Source organism: Manacus candei, unplaced genomic scaffold (assembly GCF_025592945.1).
Source record: "Manacus candei isolate 608988 ecotype Guabito, Panama unplaced genomic scaffold, ASM2559294v1 h1tg000077l, whole genome shotgun sequence".
NCBI lineage: Eukaryota > Metazoa > Chordata > Aves > Passeriformes > Pipridae > Manacus > Manacus candei.
Genome location: NW_026138125.1, coordinates 613,379 through 629,445, shown reverse-complemented (window position 1 = coordinate 629,445; position 16,067 = coordinate 613,379). Strand labels below are relative to the sequence as shown.

Below are 16,067 nucleotides of genomic sequence, written 5' to 3'. Positions count from 1 at the left end.
TATATTTTTTTTGCAATATGTCCAGCCCTTTTAGTCCTCTAGCAGTTTCCTGGCTTACTGGCTGGCTGTCCAAAATTGGTATTACATATTAGTCTGCCCTGTCAACACATATGTTATTAAGTCATGATGCAAAGCAAGCTGTAATGATCAAATAATACTCTGATGGAGTTGATATTCAGTTTATGTGGAAGATAAAATAATTATGTTATGCTTTGACTCATGCACCCAGCTCTCGTGTGTGACGAAGAAGATGGAGGAAATCACAAGGAGTCTGTAACTTAACATTTAGTTGAAAGATGCATTAAGGTAATAATTCCCTAAAGAACTGATTGAGGGCATAATTCTATTGCTTTCTGCAGCTATTTCACCCAAGCCTTAAGTGCTTTCCCTGTGATACCATGAGGTGGTTTTTGGTAAAAACAATACAAGAAACTACCATAAGTACCATACAACTTAATTCCTTTTACCCATATGGAATCAGTTTTAGTACCAGGCTCCAATTTCAAAGATATATCCTATTAATGGCTATAAAAGATCTGTTTCTTCAAACAACCTAGTGAAATGACTTTTAAACAGTAACTTACTAAAAAAGACCTAAATAAAATTGGTGTGGGCTGTAGTGAAAACTGGTGAACTAATTTAATATCCACAAAGCATCAATACTATAAACCAGTGAACCAACATTCAAGAATAATGCTAAAAGGTGTGATCTAGTGCTATAAATAAGAGTTTTGGTATTGATTTTAAAAAGCTTTAGATAAGAATCAGTGTATATAGAGTCAATTCCCAAACTCTGACCCCAAAAATGCTCATGTTTCAAATAATCCTAATTGATTTATGAATACCCAACAACAGGCATGCATGACCTTTGTGAAACTTATGCTTTAGTCCATTAAAGTGATACAACTTCACAGTGAATATATTGTGAGTGAATAACCAAGCTTCAGCTAAACTGACTGCTAATGTCTTTTTCCTTCTTGATTAATAGTGGAACTCCATCACCATGGATCTCATTGAAAACAAGCTGAAAGTAATCTCTATTGAAACATGCCCATTCAAACCCTAAATCATTAGAATTCTTCAGCTTTGATGGCAGCTCAATAATTAGTTGAGTTTCAAGAGACCTGTGCCATAAACAGCATGAATCAGAACATGTCTGCTTCTAAGATTATTATTCGTATTACTATAGTACCTAGAAGCCACAGGCAAAACCTAAGTCTCCCTGTGTTATGCATTGCCCAGAAAAAATAAGATCCCAAGCCCTACAGAGCACAGCCAAGGCAAAGGCAGGGTTGGCAGTAAAGGCTGGTCTATGGAGGTAAAGCAGAGCAACAGGTGGGGGGGGTACATAAGATACCATCTTGGTTGCCCTCTTTGCTTTTTCTGTGCATATGCAATTATTAAACAAAAATAAACACTGGCAGAGGGCAAAGAGGTAAAGGGAGAGGGCTGACAACAGCAGGGGTACAGAAATTAGGGAAGTAATAAATTATAGGAGAGAAAATAGGTATGCAATGGAAAGGTAAGAGCAGAGATGGTGTGAAGAGAAGCGCAGGAATTGTTGATTCCTGATCTGAGAGAAAGCAACTGTGTAGGCAGTCTTGTAGCTGGGTCTCATGCAGGGTCCTGCAGGTGGTCCTTAGTGTCATGCTGGAAAGGAATCATAAAATCAGCAACAAAAAGAGATTGAGTCAGTTAATTTAGACAATTCTCCTACTCTAGGAAGCACCAACTGTACTTGTATTGCTCCAGATAGGCATTTAGGCAATAATGTGGTATCTTTTAAAAATTTGAACATTGTTTCCCTATCTGCTCCCAGTTTTTTTTCCTTAAGACTAACTGATCCAAGGCATTTTCAGTTTTCCTTTAGACCACTTGCTTGCCACACCTGTGATTCTCTTTGTTATGTGTCTGTGTTGCTGTGCATTCCTTGGCCTTGGCTCTTCTATTCAACAGCTGCCCTGCCAGTACTGCCAAGGGCAAATGAAAATGAAGCAGAAGAGATAGTTTTGTAGATGTTGTTTTAGTTCTATACAGATTATTTTGTTCTCTACCAGATGACAGTGCTGGAAGCCCTTTTGAGTCAATTTAGGTGACTGCTCTCCTATTGACAGGCTAGTTAACCCATTAAAGAAAGAAATTAGGCTTGTTTGACATGATGAAGTCTTGACAAATTAATGGCAAGTATTAGTTGTCATCTGTTTTTTGTCTAGGTGTTAATTTGTTTGTTTGTTTGTTTGTTTTTCTAAAAATTTTATTGCAACTTCAAGAGAAATTGTGTCTCTTGACTGGTGGAGGAGTCAACACAGCCATGGGTGATAGAGGAATGTGGAAACACTCAATACTCTCTATTCTGTGGCTGGCTGGTCTGTAGTTGCTCAGTCCCAAGTCATCTTTCTGTCCCTTTCTAACTAGTTCCCACGGTAGATTGAAATCTTAGATCTTTGTCACTGCTATTAATTACGCTCACCCTCCAGTCAGAACTGACCTTTCTTGTGAGGTTTGATGCAAAACATACTAAAAATGATCAAACACTCCTCTCAGTATGTGCTGACAGCTGTCCTTCTACCTTGAAGCCTCTCGAGACCCAGGCTGACTAAGACCGTGCTGGGGCACTCTCTCCTGCCAGCCATGCATTCCCATCCCTGCGACAACCCCGTGTTCTGTGATTCTACTGAGCGCTGGGACATGAAATCTATCTGAATTAACAAGCAGGCCAGCCCAAGTCTTAGTGTTTCACCTGCTTGGGTTTGAGGTTTAACTTCCTTACAAAGGCCATGTTCATGGTGCCTTGTGTCAACATCTGCCTTCACAGGTTCAACTGTTTCTTTCTTGCTGGTTAGAAGCCAGTTTCAGATAGTCTCCTTTATTCATCCTTTAAAAAAAACTGTTTTAAACCCCCTAATGGTTTGGCTTTAGAACACGGAGTAAACTGTGTCCCTATGGTCTCCTCTTAAGTTCTCCTTTTTATGGCCTCCTTTGCTGAGTTCTGCTGAAACGGGTACTTGGGATCCCTTTCACAACCTCGGGCTTCCCGAGGTGAATGCCTTGGTGCAAATCTGGGTTGTGATGCCCCATGACGAGCTTCCTAGGCCGGGGCCGTTCCCGTACAGATGGGGAGATGCGCCTCTGGCCGCTCGCTGCTGAAACGCCGCGACAGGGCTGGACGGCGGCGGCGCTGGACAGCGGCGGGACAGCTCCTGCCCTGCCAGGGGAGCTGTGCGGGACCAGCAGCGTTACAGTAAACCAACAGCACAGCTGGGTTCCCTTCACCCGGTCCTTCCCTTTACTCCCCATCGCGTCTCCTCCTAGCCTCCGGCGGGGCAACAGCGCCCGGGGACCCGCGGGGCAGTAGCGGGGCGGTATCTGCGGGGCAGTATCGGCGGGGCAGTATCTGCGGGGCAGTATCGGCGGCGCGGCCCCGCCGCAGCCCGGCCCCGCCGCCCCCTCGGCGGGGGCGCGGATGGTCTCTCCCGGGCCGGCGGGAGCGGCTGTGGCACCTGCTGGTAGCGGCGGGCCGGCCCACGGCGGGCGGGGCGGGGGGAGCGGAGCGGGGCGGGCGGGCACAGCGTGCCCTGCGCGGGGCGCTCCGCGGCCGCGCCCGGCGGTGCTGCGGGGCCGCCCCCGGCGATGCGGGGCACGGCGGGGCCGGGCGCCCCCTGAGCACCGGCGTGCCGGGGCACTGCGGTAGCGGCGCTGCCGCGGCGGCGGCGGCTCCGCGCCCCCCGCCCGCCCGTCCTCCCTCTTTCTCCTCCTCCTCCTCCTCCTCCGCCGCGCCACTTCCAGGGGAGGCTGGTGTCATGCGGCTGGCGCCGAGGGAGGGGTGCCCGGGGCCGCAGCAGCAGTAGTGAGAGGCGCCGAGCCGAGCCCCTGCGATGACAGCCATGAAGGAGCAGCCGGCGCACCCGGGCGGCAGGGGGAACCCGCCGCCGCCGCAGCCCGACCAGGTGCGACCCGCGGCGGGAGGGGCCGGGGATGGACGGGGCGGGGGGCGGCCGCCGTCCCGCAGAAGTTGTGCGGAACTGGGGAAAAGCGTGGGGCGGGGGGACGGACGGGGGACACGGGCGCCCTCGGGACGACTCGGCGGGGGGAAAAGGGAGCCTCGCGGAGCCGTCTCGGAGATGCGCTGGGGCCACCCGTAGGGGACCCAACCTTGTCCGGCCCCGCCTCGGGACTGGGATGTTGGTCATCATCCGACAGCCCCGGCCCCCGGCGGCAGCGGGTCCCGCAGTAGTTTGCGCTCCGCTTCCCCGCGAGTTGCGTCGTGGGGAGACGAGATCCTGCCCTGTTTGGGGCTGCCCAGCGTGGGGAGCAGCGGGGGCACCGGGGGATGGGGCCGGAGCTGCCGGTGGGGCGGTGCACTCGGTGGCGGCGCCGCGGGACCGCGCTCCGCATCGCCCCCGATCCACTCCAGGCGCGGAGGGAGCAGTCCCAGGAGGCCGGGGAGGGGGGTTTCTCGGGAGGATTTTGGCAGTGCCTGGGCAGCAGTCACGTCCCTTGGCCCGACGGTGCCGCCCCGCGGGCTGGCAGGGCACCGGTATCGCTCGGTGCCGGTGTCGCTCGGTACCGGCTCGCTGTCGAGTCTCGGGCGGCGTCCGCACAGAAAGGATGGTACCGGCGAGCAGCCGAACTTGGCTGTCATCATCACAAAAGCGAAGTTTTCTTTACCAGATCGCTGTGTCTGATGCTCCAGGGCGACAGGGCGAACGCAGCGGCAGGGACGGGGCTGGCCCCGGGGGGACCCTCCGGTACCGAGTGCGAGGCGGGGGCCGCTCACCTTCCCCCGGTTCCCGGCGGGTGAGGCCCCCGAGGCATCGTTCAGCTCTCTCTCGTGGCCAGACACATTAAAATGCGCGAACTCCAGCGGTACTCTCAGATTGAGGTTTTTTTTGTTGTGTTTTTTTTTTTTGTTTTTTTTTTTTTTTTTTTTTTTTTTTTTTTTTTTTGTTTTGTTTTTTTTTTTTTTGCATATTGTCCGTGCGCACCGCTTTCTGTTCGGAACTCCGGCACGCTGAACGGGCTCGCAGGACGCGGTCAGCCGCATTTCGCATTTTCATTCGCGCTACATCCATCCGTCCACAGAGCTTAATTTTCCTCCGGTACACTGACATTGGGTGAAAAACGCCAGCAGTGAAAGCTGCTGGGCACAGTTATGCCTTAGGAAGCCCGGGTCTGAGTATCCAGTCCTGCACACACACCCAGGCTGCACATTAAGCTCTGAGTAATCCATCCAGTATCAGTGAAACCATTCATTCAAATAAGTTTAGAGATGTATGCTTTTTGCTGAAAAATGTATGCATTATGGCACACTTTCATGTTATGCTGATAAAATAATATATTTGAGTTTGAGAAGCCTTCTTGAATAAATTAATTGCCTAAGTTACATTACCTGAAATAGATCTGTAGCTTCCCTCAGTGCTTAAATTTCATGCATATAGCTGAATTTATGGAAAAGTCAAGATCATTTTAAATAGTCTCAAAGGTTCACAGAGCTCATAAATTTCGGGGACATTGTTTTGCTTTAGAGGGATACTGCATTTAGATGTAATAAAAAGTACTTGAACTTAACTAATCTCTATTTCTTCATATTCAGTTCAGACATGTTGAATTGGCAATTGTTCTTGGAGGTGGAAGTCTTTTCAAAGCAGGCTTAATACTGTGTGACAAAAATTACCAGTTTGACTGCTTTTTTAGGTCATAATGAGGAACAGAAGTAAGTTATCAATTTAAAACACACTAAATACTAGGAATTTATCCTAAATATAGAAATATTATTACCTCAGTGCTCTGGAGTTCTCAGCCTCTCTCTTGCTGGTGGATAAGGCATGCACTGGTCTGACGTGGCTGTTTGAAGTGTAGATGTGAAGTCCTATATATTTGCATTAGGTTTTTCCATACCAAGTTTGCTTTTCTTGATTAAAGTTGATATTGAATCAACTATGATTGCCTGTTGTCTTAGATACTGGAGACATCATTCAGTGTGTAACATCATGGCATAGAAAATGTTGCTTTCAGTGGATGACAAGTCTTTCTATAGCTTTAAATGCCAATAATAAGGATACAGGCCTGAATCCTGCAGTGAGCTCCATGCAGAGCAAGGCCAGGGTTGTGGGTCTCTGTGAGAACCAAGGCCACCCATACAGCAGCCAAGATCCACATGGCTGTAGCTACCTAGGGCTTGACCACAAGCTGTGTCTGACTCCAGGTTTGTGCTGGAAACCATTCTTTGTGCAGCAGTGTGGTGTGGATGGGATCTTAACAGAGAGTTATTATAGTTTCAAAGTTTTTTGTTGGATTTTTGCAGTTTGAGAGTTGCAGCTGTGGTGGGTGCTGTGGTGGGTATGGGGAGAAGAAAAAACAGAGGTTCATATGTTCACCCTGCTTTTCCATACCCTATGGCACTGTCACAGGCTGTCCTATGTGGAAAATGCAGCCTCCTTAGGGCCTTCAATAAATCCAACTCCATCTGGGTACTCATGTTTAACATAGCGTTTTGCTTAGTGAGCTTGTGTAGATTTATAGTGTCACTACCTGTGACACCTGTAGTTTATTTATTTATTTTTAATAAGAAGGCCCCTGGGACCTGAGAAGAGTTTCCTGGTGTAGCAGGAGCAGCAGATCTTTTCTGGTAGAGAAGTGGAAAGTCCTAAAAAGAATAAGGAATTACACCAGGATTTTCTAAGTCTGATTTCAAAGTCCGGTTGTAGTGATACCTCTGAGAATAGTCATACCAAAGTTGATGCATTTCTGATAAATTTATAGGCTTTTGACCTGAGCTGTGATTTCAATTACAGCAGGCTAATACTGGGACTCTCCACTTTAAACCAAAAGTTTGGATTGACTGACTGAAGTGTCCGTAGCCATCAGCCAAAAATAAGTTGGATACAACTTCATATCCAACACTTCCTCTAATGGTATTTTTTCCAAGGCATCTAATAAGAACTTGCATTAACAGTGCTATTGATGTTTCACTGATTGGTTTGATAAATTAGCCAGATTTATTCTCAACTCATTGCTAAATAATTAGTCATATTTACTGCAAAAACTACAGGTTTATGTTCAAATGATATATGTGTAGAAAGGAAAATAGCTGTAAATTACTTGTATTTCTGCTAATTTCTGGAAAGCTCTATCGAAGTGCTCAGACTTCTGTCACTTGAGTGCTGTGACAGGAATGAATGTGGCTCCCTTAGTTCCACTTACAGAGTACAAAAATGAATATTTTTCATCTTGTAGTATTTAAGAACTGTCCTGGGGTGTTGGACAATGATGTTTAGTGATCCTTTTTAGAAGGCACAACCATTTGGTAGTCACTGGACACAACATATTTGAGAAATATAATGTCCCTGTATGACTAGCTGGTTGATGAATGTTGCTGTCTTTGCAGATGAAAAACTGAGATAATTCCTCTAGGCATTACCTTTGTGAGGCTTCAGTCTGTTTACAAAAAAACCAGATGATCTACACCACCTGGTGCTACTTGCTGATCTTTGTGTGTGTGGAAGACAGACCTTTGAAATTTATAATCATTTTCTCCTGAGCCTTTTTTACTCTCCCAACTTGATGTCTTTTTAAAATTGATTTTAAAATAGAAAAAAAAGTGGGTTGTTGTTTGTTTGGTTTTTTTACTGTATGTTGTTTTAGAATCTACTAGATTCTGCTTAAAACAGGTAAGGACAAATGAAATCAGACTGCACTGTGTTGTACTAAATAAGGACATTATTTGGTAAACATTTAAATTCCATGCTCAGGATACAAACAAGGGCAATTGACTTCTGTTTGCTTGACTGTCTCGATTTAAGGAGTTGAATTTTTCTGTCTCAGGACCAGTTTCTGTGGTCAGCAGATAACTGACACATTCTAAAAGTACATCTGAACAAGGCAACAATCTGTGTTTTATTTTCCAGTGACTAAGGCAAAAATAATTTATGATTTTATGTCTTCCTTCATTGCTTTACTTGTTTTCCCCCCCAAAAAAGACTCTGATCTTGCAGTGGGAAAAACACTGATGGATTTCTGTGTCTGTCCAGAGCAGTGTTCACCTTAACGAGGTTTCATCAAGGTGAAAGGGCTCTCCCCTGCCCCACTCAGGTCATTTTGAGCTTGATAGGTCAGGGAGAAACTTGAACTCTTAATCATATACACACAACAGTTCCAGTAACTTGAAAGATTTAGTTGGGTGGTCAAGACTTTGTCCCCTGCTCTTGTTTGTGTTCAGAGTTGAGTTCAGGCTGAAATAAGTTCTGTTCTAGCACTTAATCCAAAGTGACTTTGCATTTTTCCTTCTTACCAATCTAACAGAAGTTTTAACTTGTTTTATTGTGGCACTCTGTCCAACATACTGGCTTGCAAGGTTCAACACAACATCAGAAACAGCAGGTAAAATATGCCAATAAAAGTGGTGAAATAAGGTTATATTATTATGCCCAGAATATTTCTTAAAGAGCTATCATTTGAATCTTAGCTTTAACTTTTAAATTCTATTTCTTACTCTGTATAGATGCCATACTGTATCTGTGCTGAATCCAGGAGGAAGGATTACAGACTAGCGATATCTGTTGACTGTAAGAGCAGCAGCACAAGAAGCTTATATGAAAATGTATTAACTGTAATAGTCTGGAATATTGTTCAGAATTCAAGTTCTAGAGGAAAGCACAGGATGAGTAGTCTTTCAGATATTACATGTGGCCTTAATTCATTTTCTCTTTGCCTTGTGACTGTTTCGGTGTAGTTCAGTCATGTACCTGAATGTGGCGATTGGCATAAAAAGCCTGGAGCTTGCCTTCCATTTTCATTGCATTTTTAGTCTTCTACTCTGAGCTCTGTGGAACAGGGGTGAGTAGAATCTTGTTTTTGAGTGAAATGCTTCTCATGTTAATTGAGAAGCATCACCATGTATGACAACTTGTAACTAGTCTGTGTATGTACAGGGTCTCGAGTAGCTTGAGGGCGCAGTCATACACGTTTTTAAGTGGCTTCATAGCACATAAGTATTTCTCTGTGTATCTAAAAATTTAGAGTGATGTGTGTCTCTTCAGAAAGTCACTTTCCTAATGCAGAAAAATTTACCAAGAGCTTTCCAGTGCTTTATCCACACTCTGCCCTGGGAACCGGCCAGAAGCACAACCATGAAGTCTCTGCCAGTGGATGCAGGGGCAAGGGAACCATGCTGATGCTCTTTTCCTCCTGGTCCCCTCCCCTCATGGTTCCCATGCCTTTTTTTAGTGTGTCTTGCCTGCAGAGCAGCATGTGGGAATCTGTGCAGCATAATACAGCACCTGATTTTTTCAGCATTTAGAGGCCTCCACTTCCAGGTGAATTAAAGGGATTACTTAATGCAGTAAATGAAAACTGTGAAACAGAGCAATCTTTTTGACTCTTCTGTGTTAAAGTGAATTGCAGGCATGCTGTAGGTTACAGATATTGAACATGCATATTGTATTAGCTGTTTTAAAAAATACTGTCAGTGTTTCTTTACAGCATCTTCCAACTGAAAGAATTGCTTCAGGCAAGCTGTTTTTGATAATTAACAAGAGGGAGAAACTCTTTAAGCAAGCAGAGATGTTGTTTGATGTTATTCTTGAATTGGAAAGCCATCATCTTAGCATTTTTTAATAACTTGGGGGCATTCAGAGTTTACATGCATGTGTTACTGAGTCACAAACGTGAACACAGACTTTCTTCCCGTAGTGCTAATAAGGATGAATGTACTGTAAGATGCCTGGAGGGGTGTTGTAGTTTTTGTTGTTGTTGTGTTCTGTTGTGGGGTTTTTTGAAACTAACAGAGCTTTGAAATGTGCCTGCCATACGGAAGGGATTGTAGGTGTGCAAGACTGTACTTCATATATTATGCTTTCTTTAACATTACAACAGAAGCCATAAGTAGGCTCACCTGCTGCTACACCTGCCTTGTCCTGCCAGCAGGGACCTGTAATTTGTTGACGCTGTCTTTGTAACTCATGTAAGACCTGCGTCGTATTTCAGGTCAATGCATTACTCACAAAATCTCAGGTGTCTCAAACTCTGTCCCTTTCCACTTTAATCGTGCACTTCTTTTACGCTCCACTCAGCTACATCGAATAATGTTCATGAATATAGGATAGTAAAAAGAACAATGCTGATGGTGACTGATGATGATAAATTACTGTATTTATCCATTAGGAAGGACACTGGATGACCTACAGATCTAAGGCTGAAGCTAAAAGACCTTTTCTAATCTTTCTTAACGCTGTTGGCAACAGCCACAAAACTTATTATGTATTATTTATGTAGAGAATCTGTAAATAGTTTTGACCCATTCTAAGATAAAACAGATAAGATAAAAGCCCTATGGCATTGGGAGGATATTGCCTCAGAAAATCAATTAGGAAGTATTAAACAATGTGATAATTTAAGGAAAATAATGATTCTTTGAATGCTTTTGGGGGGTTATTTTAGACTGCCTGGGACAATATTTGCAATTTGCACTGCTTTGGGGAGGAGAAAACCCACATTTCGTAGCTTTTCAAAAAACAAACTGGGCAAATGTGAGAGTTTTATTTTTGAGAATACAGGGAGAATTCCAAATGCCAGTGGGAAAACCATTAAACTTTTTTGAAATGCTGGGCAAGTGCAAGAAAGTAAATCAAACAGTGCCAGTGCGACTGATTATTCGTTGCCCGTGTTTGTTCTCTCTGCTCCTGACAGCGCAGAGGCTGCTGACCTCCTTTCCTCCCTTCCCATCCTAAGACCTCAGAGGCTGGTTAAATCAAAGCATTTAATATATATCAGGGGAGTCTTTCAGAGCAAGGATTTGAGCCCAAGTGCACTTAATTAGGAGTAATGGTGTGCTGCAGTTTTGAATCTTACAGAAGAGCTGTTTAAATCGAATTGTCTAATGACAGTTGTAAATAAACACAAAATGCTTATAAAAATTGGGTGACCTGATTTAAAAACTGTGCAGTTCAAGAAGATCTTCTTGGTAGTTCTTGTTGGAAATGCCCTTTTAGCAATTCCCACCTTATTTGTGAAGAATGGTGCAGTATCCTGGTGCAAATAGCCACACAAAAAAATCCTACTGAAAAGTTTAGTCAAGGGCCTTCTTGTTCCAGGGCAAAAATAACTGTATTGGGTAATTAGATGTCATAAAGCGTAAATATAAGTTTAAATCTTGCGGTAAGAAGCCCACAATGTCAGAAGACTTCGAAATGGGTGGGTAGCTCCAATTCAAGGACATTAGTTGCAGAAGGTTCTTTTTTTTTCAGTACAGAGATTCCTTGTATTGTAGCACATCAAAGATATGTTACCTTTTGGTCCCTAAGGTGACTGAAAGTATTGCTATATCTTGGTCCATTCCTAAGTTGCTTATTTACGTGGATTTTCTCTCTGAAGTAAGGAGGACTGCTTATGTGAATATTGTCTGCAGGACTAATCATGTAATTTGTACTGTAATATTTTTTATTACATCTTGGGGGAAAAAGTCCTTTAGTATACAGTAAAATGGATTGAGCTGCAGTTCTTGAGATGTATGAAAGGCAGTTATCAAAATGTTGTCACAGACCTCCAAGGTTTTTGGTAGTAATTTTTCAGTTTTGTGGAATGTTTTCAAATTCAAAAGGACAGAACTATAATGCTAAAATTATGTGTGAGACTCTGAAAAGTTTCCTGAAGGCAGTGTCACTTTATGCAAGTTGTTTGTTCACCTGTTAGAAGAAAGATGGGGTTTATACCTATGCATAGTATATACATTTTCTTGTATTTCAGAGCTCTCTCACTTCTTCTTACCTTCAAGTCTTTTTATATTTTCATGTGATAGAACAGGTTGTCCAAAGAAGTTGTTGATGTTCCACTCTAAATGTGTTCTGGGCCAGGCTGGATGAAGTTTTGAGCAACCTGGTCTAGTGCAAGGCTGGAACTAGGTGGTTTTTAAGGTCCCTTCCACCCCAAACCATTCTGTGTTTCTCTTCTGTACCTTTTTCCCTCAGCTTCTCATCCTTCATATAATATGCACAGTTTTCCTAAAAATCTTTTTCCAACAGCCCTTCTGCCTTTACCAATGTCCTGTTTCTCTTTATAAGCTAAGCAACATCGTGTCATCTGTTTTCTCACTTTTATTTCCCCATTGCTAATCATTTGAAGAATGTTGTCTCATGTAAATAGATGCCTGGCATTTGCCAACAGCAAAAGAGGAGTCTCAGAACAGAAAACAGTAATATATACATATATAATGGGTTTATGTGTTTGGATGCTTCCATTGTGATCACTGATTTCATTACGTACTGGGAAACCTTTATCTTTGAGGTCATGGAAGAGAATAGAGTCATGGTAAGCAGGAGGGTCGTGATCATCTGTGTCAGCTGCTTGAATGGTGTCTTTAGTGGAAGAAATGGAAAACAGACAGGCGTTTGATAGAATTTTATTTTGTTCGCATAACTTCACACTTTTAATTTCCTGTCCCATAACATTAATGACATTATTATACAGTAAGCTTGCAGTTTAAAGAATGCACTGGTCAGAAAATGAAAATTGAGTAATCCATTTGAAATACATATTAATATATCAGGAAATCTGTGTTCTCACTTCTGGTCTCTATTTGTAGTCTAACCATAAACAGACACTAGCAGAATGTTTTGGATTTCATGGTAGGGGGCATGATCTTTGTACAAGAATTTAGGAAAAGGAGGGTCTTTCCTTTCTTTCTCCTACTATAGTTATCTCTAACTTAGAACCCCCCTGCTTATTCAAGAACAGGAAAAACTCCAGGAGAAATTGCTTTAGTGTACTAACTCTGTGAGCAGCACAGCCTTGTGCATCAGATCAGGAGATGTCATTTTACTTTGTTTACATCCTATATGTACACCAACAAAAGAGTCTGCTATAGCTGTCTCATTTCATACAACACATATGGAGAGATCATAGAATCATAGAATCATTTAGTTTGGAAAAGATCTTTAACATCATCAAGTCCAACTGTATGATAGATAATTTCTGAAAGAAGCACATGCAGGGCCATATATCATGTCATTCAGTGTTTAAAGAAAAAGTAAGCTACTTCACTGAAAATGTCCTTTTCTTGAAATGTGGTTACTTCTCTTATTCTGACCTCTTTTCTGAATTGTTTTTACTTAGGGTAAAAATAATATGGTGTGGATTTATGGATACCGTAAAAATATGGTATCCAGCCTAGCTGGGGGTTCAGATTGGGCTGGATCTTTTTGTTCTAAACCCAACCAGCGACCAAAATAACAACAAAGCAGAACAAAGCAAAAATGCACCAACCAACCAACCAACCAAAAAAAACCCCTCCAAAAACCAACAAACCCAGCAGAGGTCTCCCCCTCAAAACTTTGTGAGTTTTCCTCTTTATCCTTTGCTTCATTCAGGTTTTCCTTTATTAAATATGTTATTTGTGTCTAGGAAACAAACAGTCAAGTACATTCCTCTTAAATCTTGCCTTATTTCTGAGTGGGAATAAATTCCTGTCTAAAATGTAAGCGAGACGAATGCCATGAAATGCCAGCTTTTGCTTTTCTTCATTTCACGGGGTCCAGCAAAGCAGACTTGATAACTTTTCCTGGGGTGAAATGGTGCTTCAGTAAAGGACATTTTCTCTTCCCTCTTAAAAGGAAGAATAGTTTCTGCCAAAGTAATGCATTGAAAGGGCAAAGTAAATAAATGTTGCTGTTAATATCTTTTAAGGTACTGTAACTTACAGAGTTGTAATTCTCTTAATTACCTATTCCATTTCTTTTTGTCAGATATACTTGTCGCACCTCCCCTGCAGTGGGGCAGGAGAGATCCTGAATGAGTTTGCTTATTGCTCACCTCTAGATGAGGGAATGCTTCCACTGGAATAATATTCTGCAAGTGTTTGCATGGAATTATGTCCTTTGCACTCCCTTGGCCTGCTGTGGATTCAGTATTGCAGTGCCATGACTCCTGGGTAAGCCCACAGTAGCATTTCAGTTTGGATCAAAAACGTACCAGTGAAACAAATCCTGATCGTCCCTGCTGAACTTTGGCTTGCACCCTGGAGCAGCTTCAGAGTGTTTCAGAACTGGATTCCTTTAGGATGAAACTAAGCAAGCTGATGTGCTCCAGGAGCATCCTAGGGGTGCTCCAGCTGTCCATGGGTATGTGGTGCCCAGGATCAGATTAGAACTGGTCCATGTAACCCCCAGAAACACAGAACTTGTGGAAATCAGGTCCTTAGCACATGTGGCTTCTCTCTCCAGTTCTGCTGCTCTCTCATTGTTACACAGCTTTAACAAACATAAGTTTGTTAAAGTGCTGCATAAATGCATGTATTTAAAAGCAAGTATATGATTTTAGTTTGATTTTTTTTTTTTTTTTTTATTGCAACACTGGATTTGTTTCTTACATGTTTGGAAGTATTTGGTTGCTATTTTTCAAAAATACCAGCCTTTGTTGCCTCCCCAGTCAAGATGGAAATACACTGACACAAATGAATGGGTTGCAGGTGGTGAAGAGGTCTCAGTTTCACTAGAGAGATGCTTTTGAGGACTGCTCAGAATGTTGAGTGTGGGAGAGAGAACAGACAGAAGGAAAGAAAAGAAGTATTTATGGAGGTTTATAGATCATATGATCTTCTGTAACTTAGATTTTTTTTTTCTAGTACTAAATAGGTGGATGTATCTGAAAGAGTACCACTACCTTGGGAGAAGATGGGGATTAGTAAATTGGAGATTAAAAGCCCTTGTTCTGTTCTTGGTTGGTTGCAAAATTGTTGTGTGACTTAGGTGGGTCCTTGAAGTCTGCAATTTCAGAAGTATCATCAGAGTTTGAGGTGTGTTGTTCCAGGAATTTGAAATGTCAGAGTTGCCTGTGATGGACAAAAATACCTCCAGTGTATTTGAGATTAGTTAACACTTGGGAAAACCTGGCTGCCTTTTCAAAGTGTTGTCGAGCAATACAATAGAGAGGTACACATATGGTGGTCTGTTAGTAAGACAGAGGTTGGTAGTCAACGCGAGTCTAAACTCACCGAGACATGTGAATTCATGTGAGGAAAACACTAATATTTAGATTTAGGAGTATGCTCACAATCGAGAGGAGTTGCAGGAAGATGGTGTTATTGGTGGTTTGCTGAGGTTTGGGATTTCTACCCTGAAGGCAGGAACCTGAGACAATGAAACAGTGATCACAGTGGTTGTCATTTAAGGTGCAGTTACTGCTCCCAAAGTGTCACACTTCCATAAGACTGGGTTTGCTCTGTCAGTGGAGCAGCTCCACTGTGCTAACACACGTGCTATTCCTGCTGAGGGGTTATGGCAGTTTGTTAATACTCACCCTCAAGAACATCTCTGCAGCCTGGAAGTTCCAAGTGGAAGATTTTCTGTTTATCTCAGTACATATTTCTTCTGTACTTGGAGTTTCACATGAGAAAATTTGTGAAGTCCTGAAAAATAAAAAAGACTATATTAGAAAATTAGTTTAAACTGATTTTCTTGTATGATGCATTCTCCATCCATTATTCTAGAAAATACCCTTAAATTGTAAGTAAAGGCCATACTTTTGAATGTTGGGTATGTTTGAGTATAGCTTTCAGTGATTGGCTCAAAAGTGGTGAACTGTGCTAACTTTAAAGCAGCATTTTATAAAAATAAGTCTATGGTTTTGGGTAGAATTAGTATTCTCTGTTTGTCTGACCCCAGCAGATATGGGCTGTAAATTCCTGGCTGTTCTCACTGCCTGCACAATCCCATGTGACTCAGCTGAGCAGGATAGACTCTTAACCACTCACCTATTTTTAAGTGATCTATGGATGCTCAGGACCCAGACTGAGTGTTGCTTTCATACCACTGTGAGTCTTTCCATCATTTCTAGGAACTTGAACTTGCACTGGTAATAATAAGAAGAGAAGCAGCACACAAAATTGTTAGTAAATTGCAAAATATGGGAGAAAAACAGCTTTTTTTTTTTTTTTTTTTTTTTTTTTTTTTTTTTGCCTGCCTGTGTTGCACAAGTACAGTATGGAGTAATGAGCCGTAGTCACATTTACATGGAAATGACTTCCCTTAATGAGTGGAATGGCATTATCTATTTGACTGTAGTGGATTTCCATTAAA

General features: G+C 42.7%; 1 protein-coding gene across 3 annotated transcripts in view; it reads left to right on the top strand.

Moving 5' to 3' along the window:
• Positions 1-16,067, top strand: part of DPP10 (dipeptidyl peptidase like 10) — a 479,453-nt gene that overhangs the window by 215,023 nt on the left and 248,363 nt on the right. For 2 of the 3 annotated variants that reach the window (XM_051810268.1, XM_051810270.1), the window contains exon 1: positions 3,732-3,947. The exons of the other annotated variant lie outside the window; for it this stretch is intronic. In XM_051810268.1, the coding sequence (XP_051666228.1) occupies positions 3,876-3,947 (72 nt within the window). In that variant the 5' untranslated portion in view covers positions 3,732-3,875. Of the gene's footprint in view, positions 1-3,731; positions 3,948-16,067 lie in introns of those variants that run through there. 3 annotated transcript variants of the gene reach the window in all.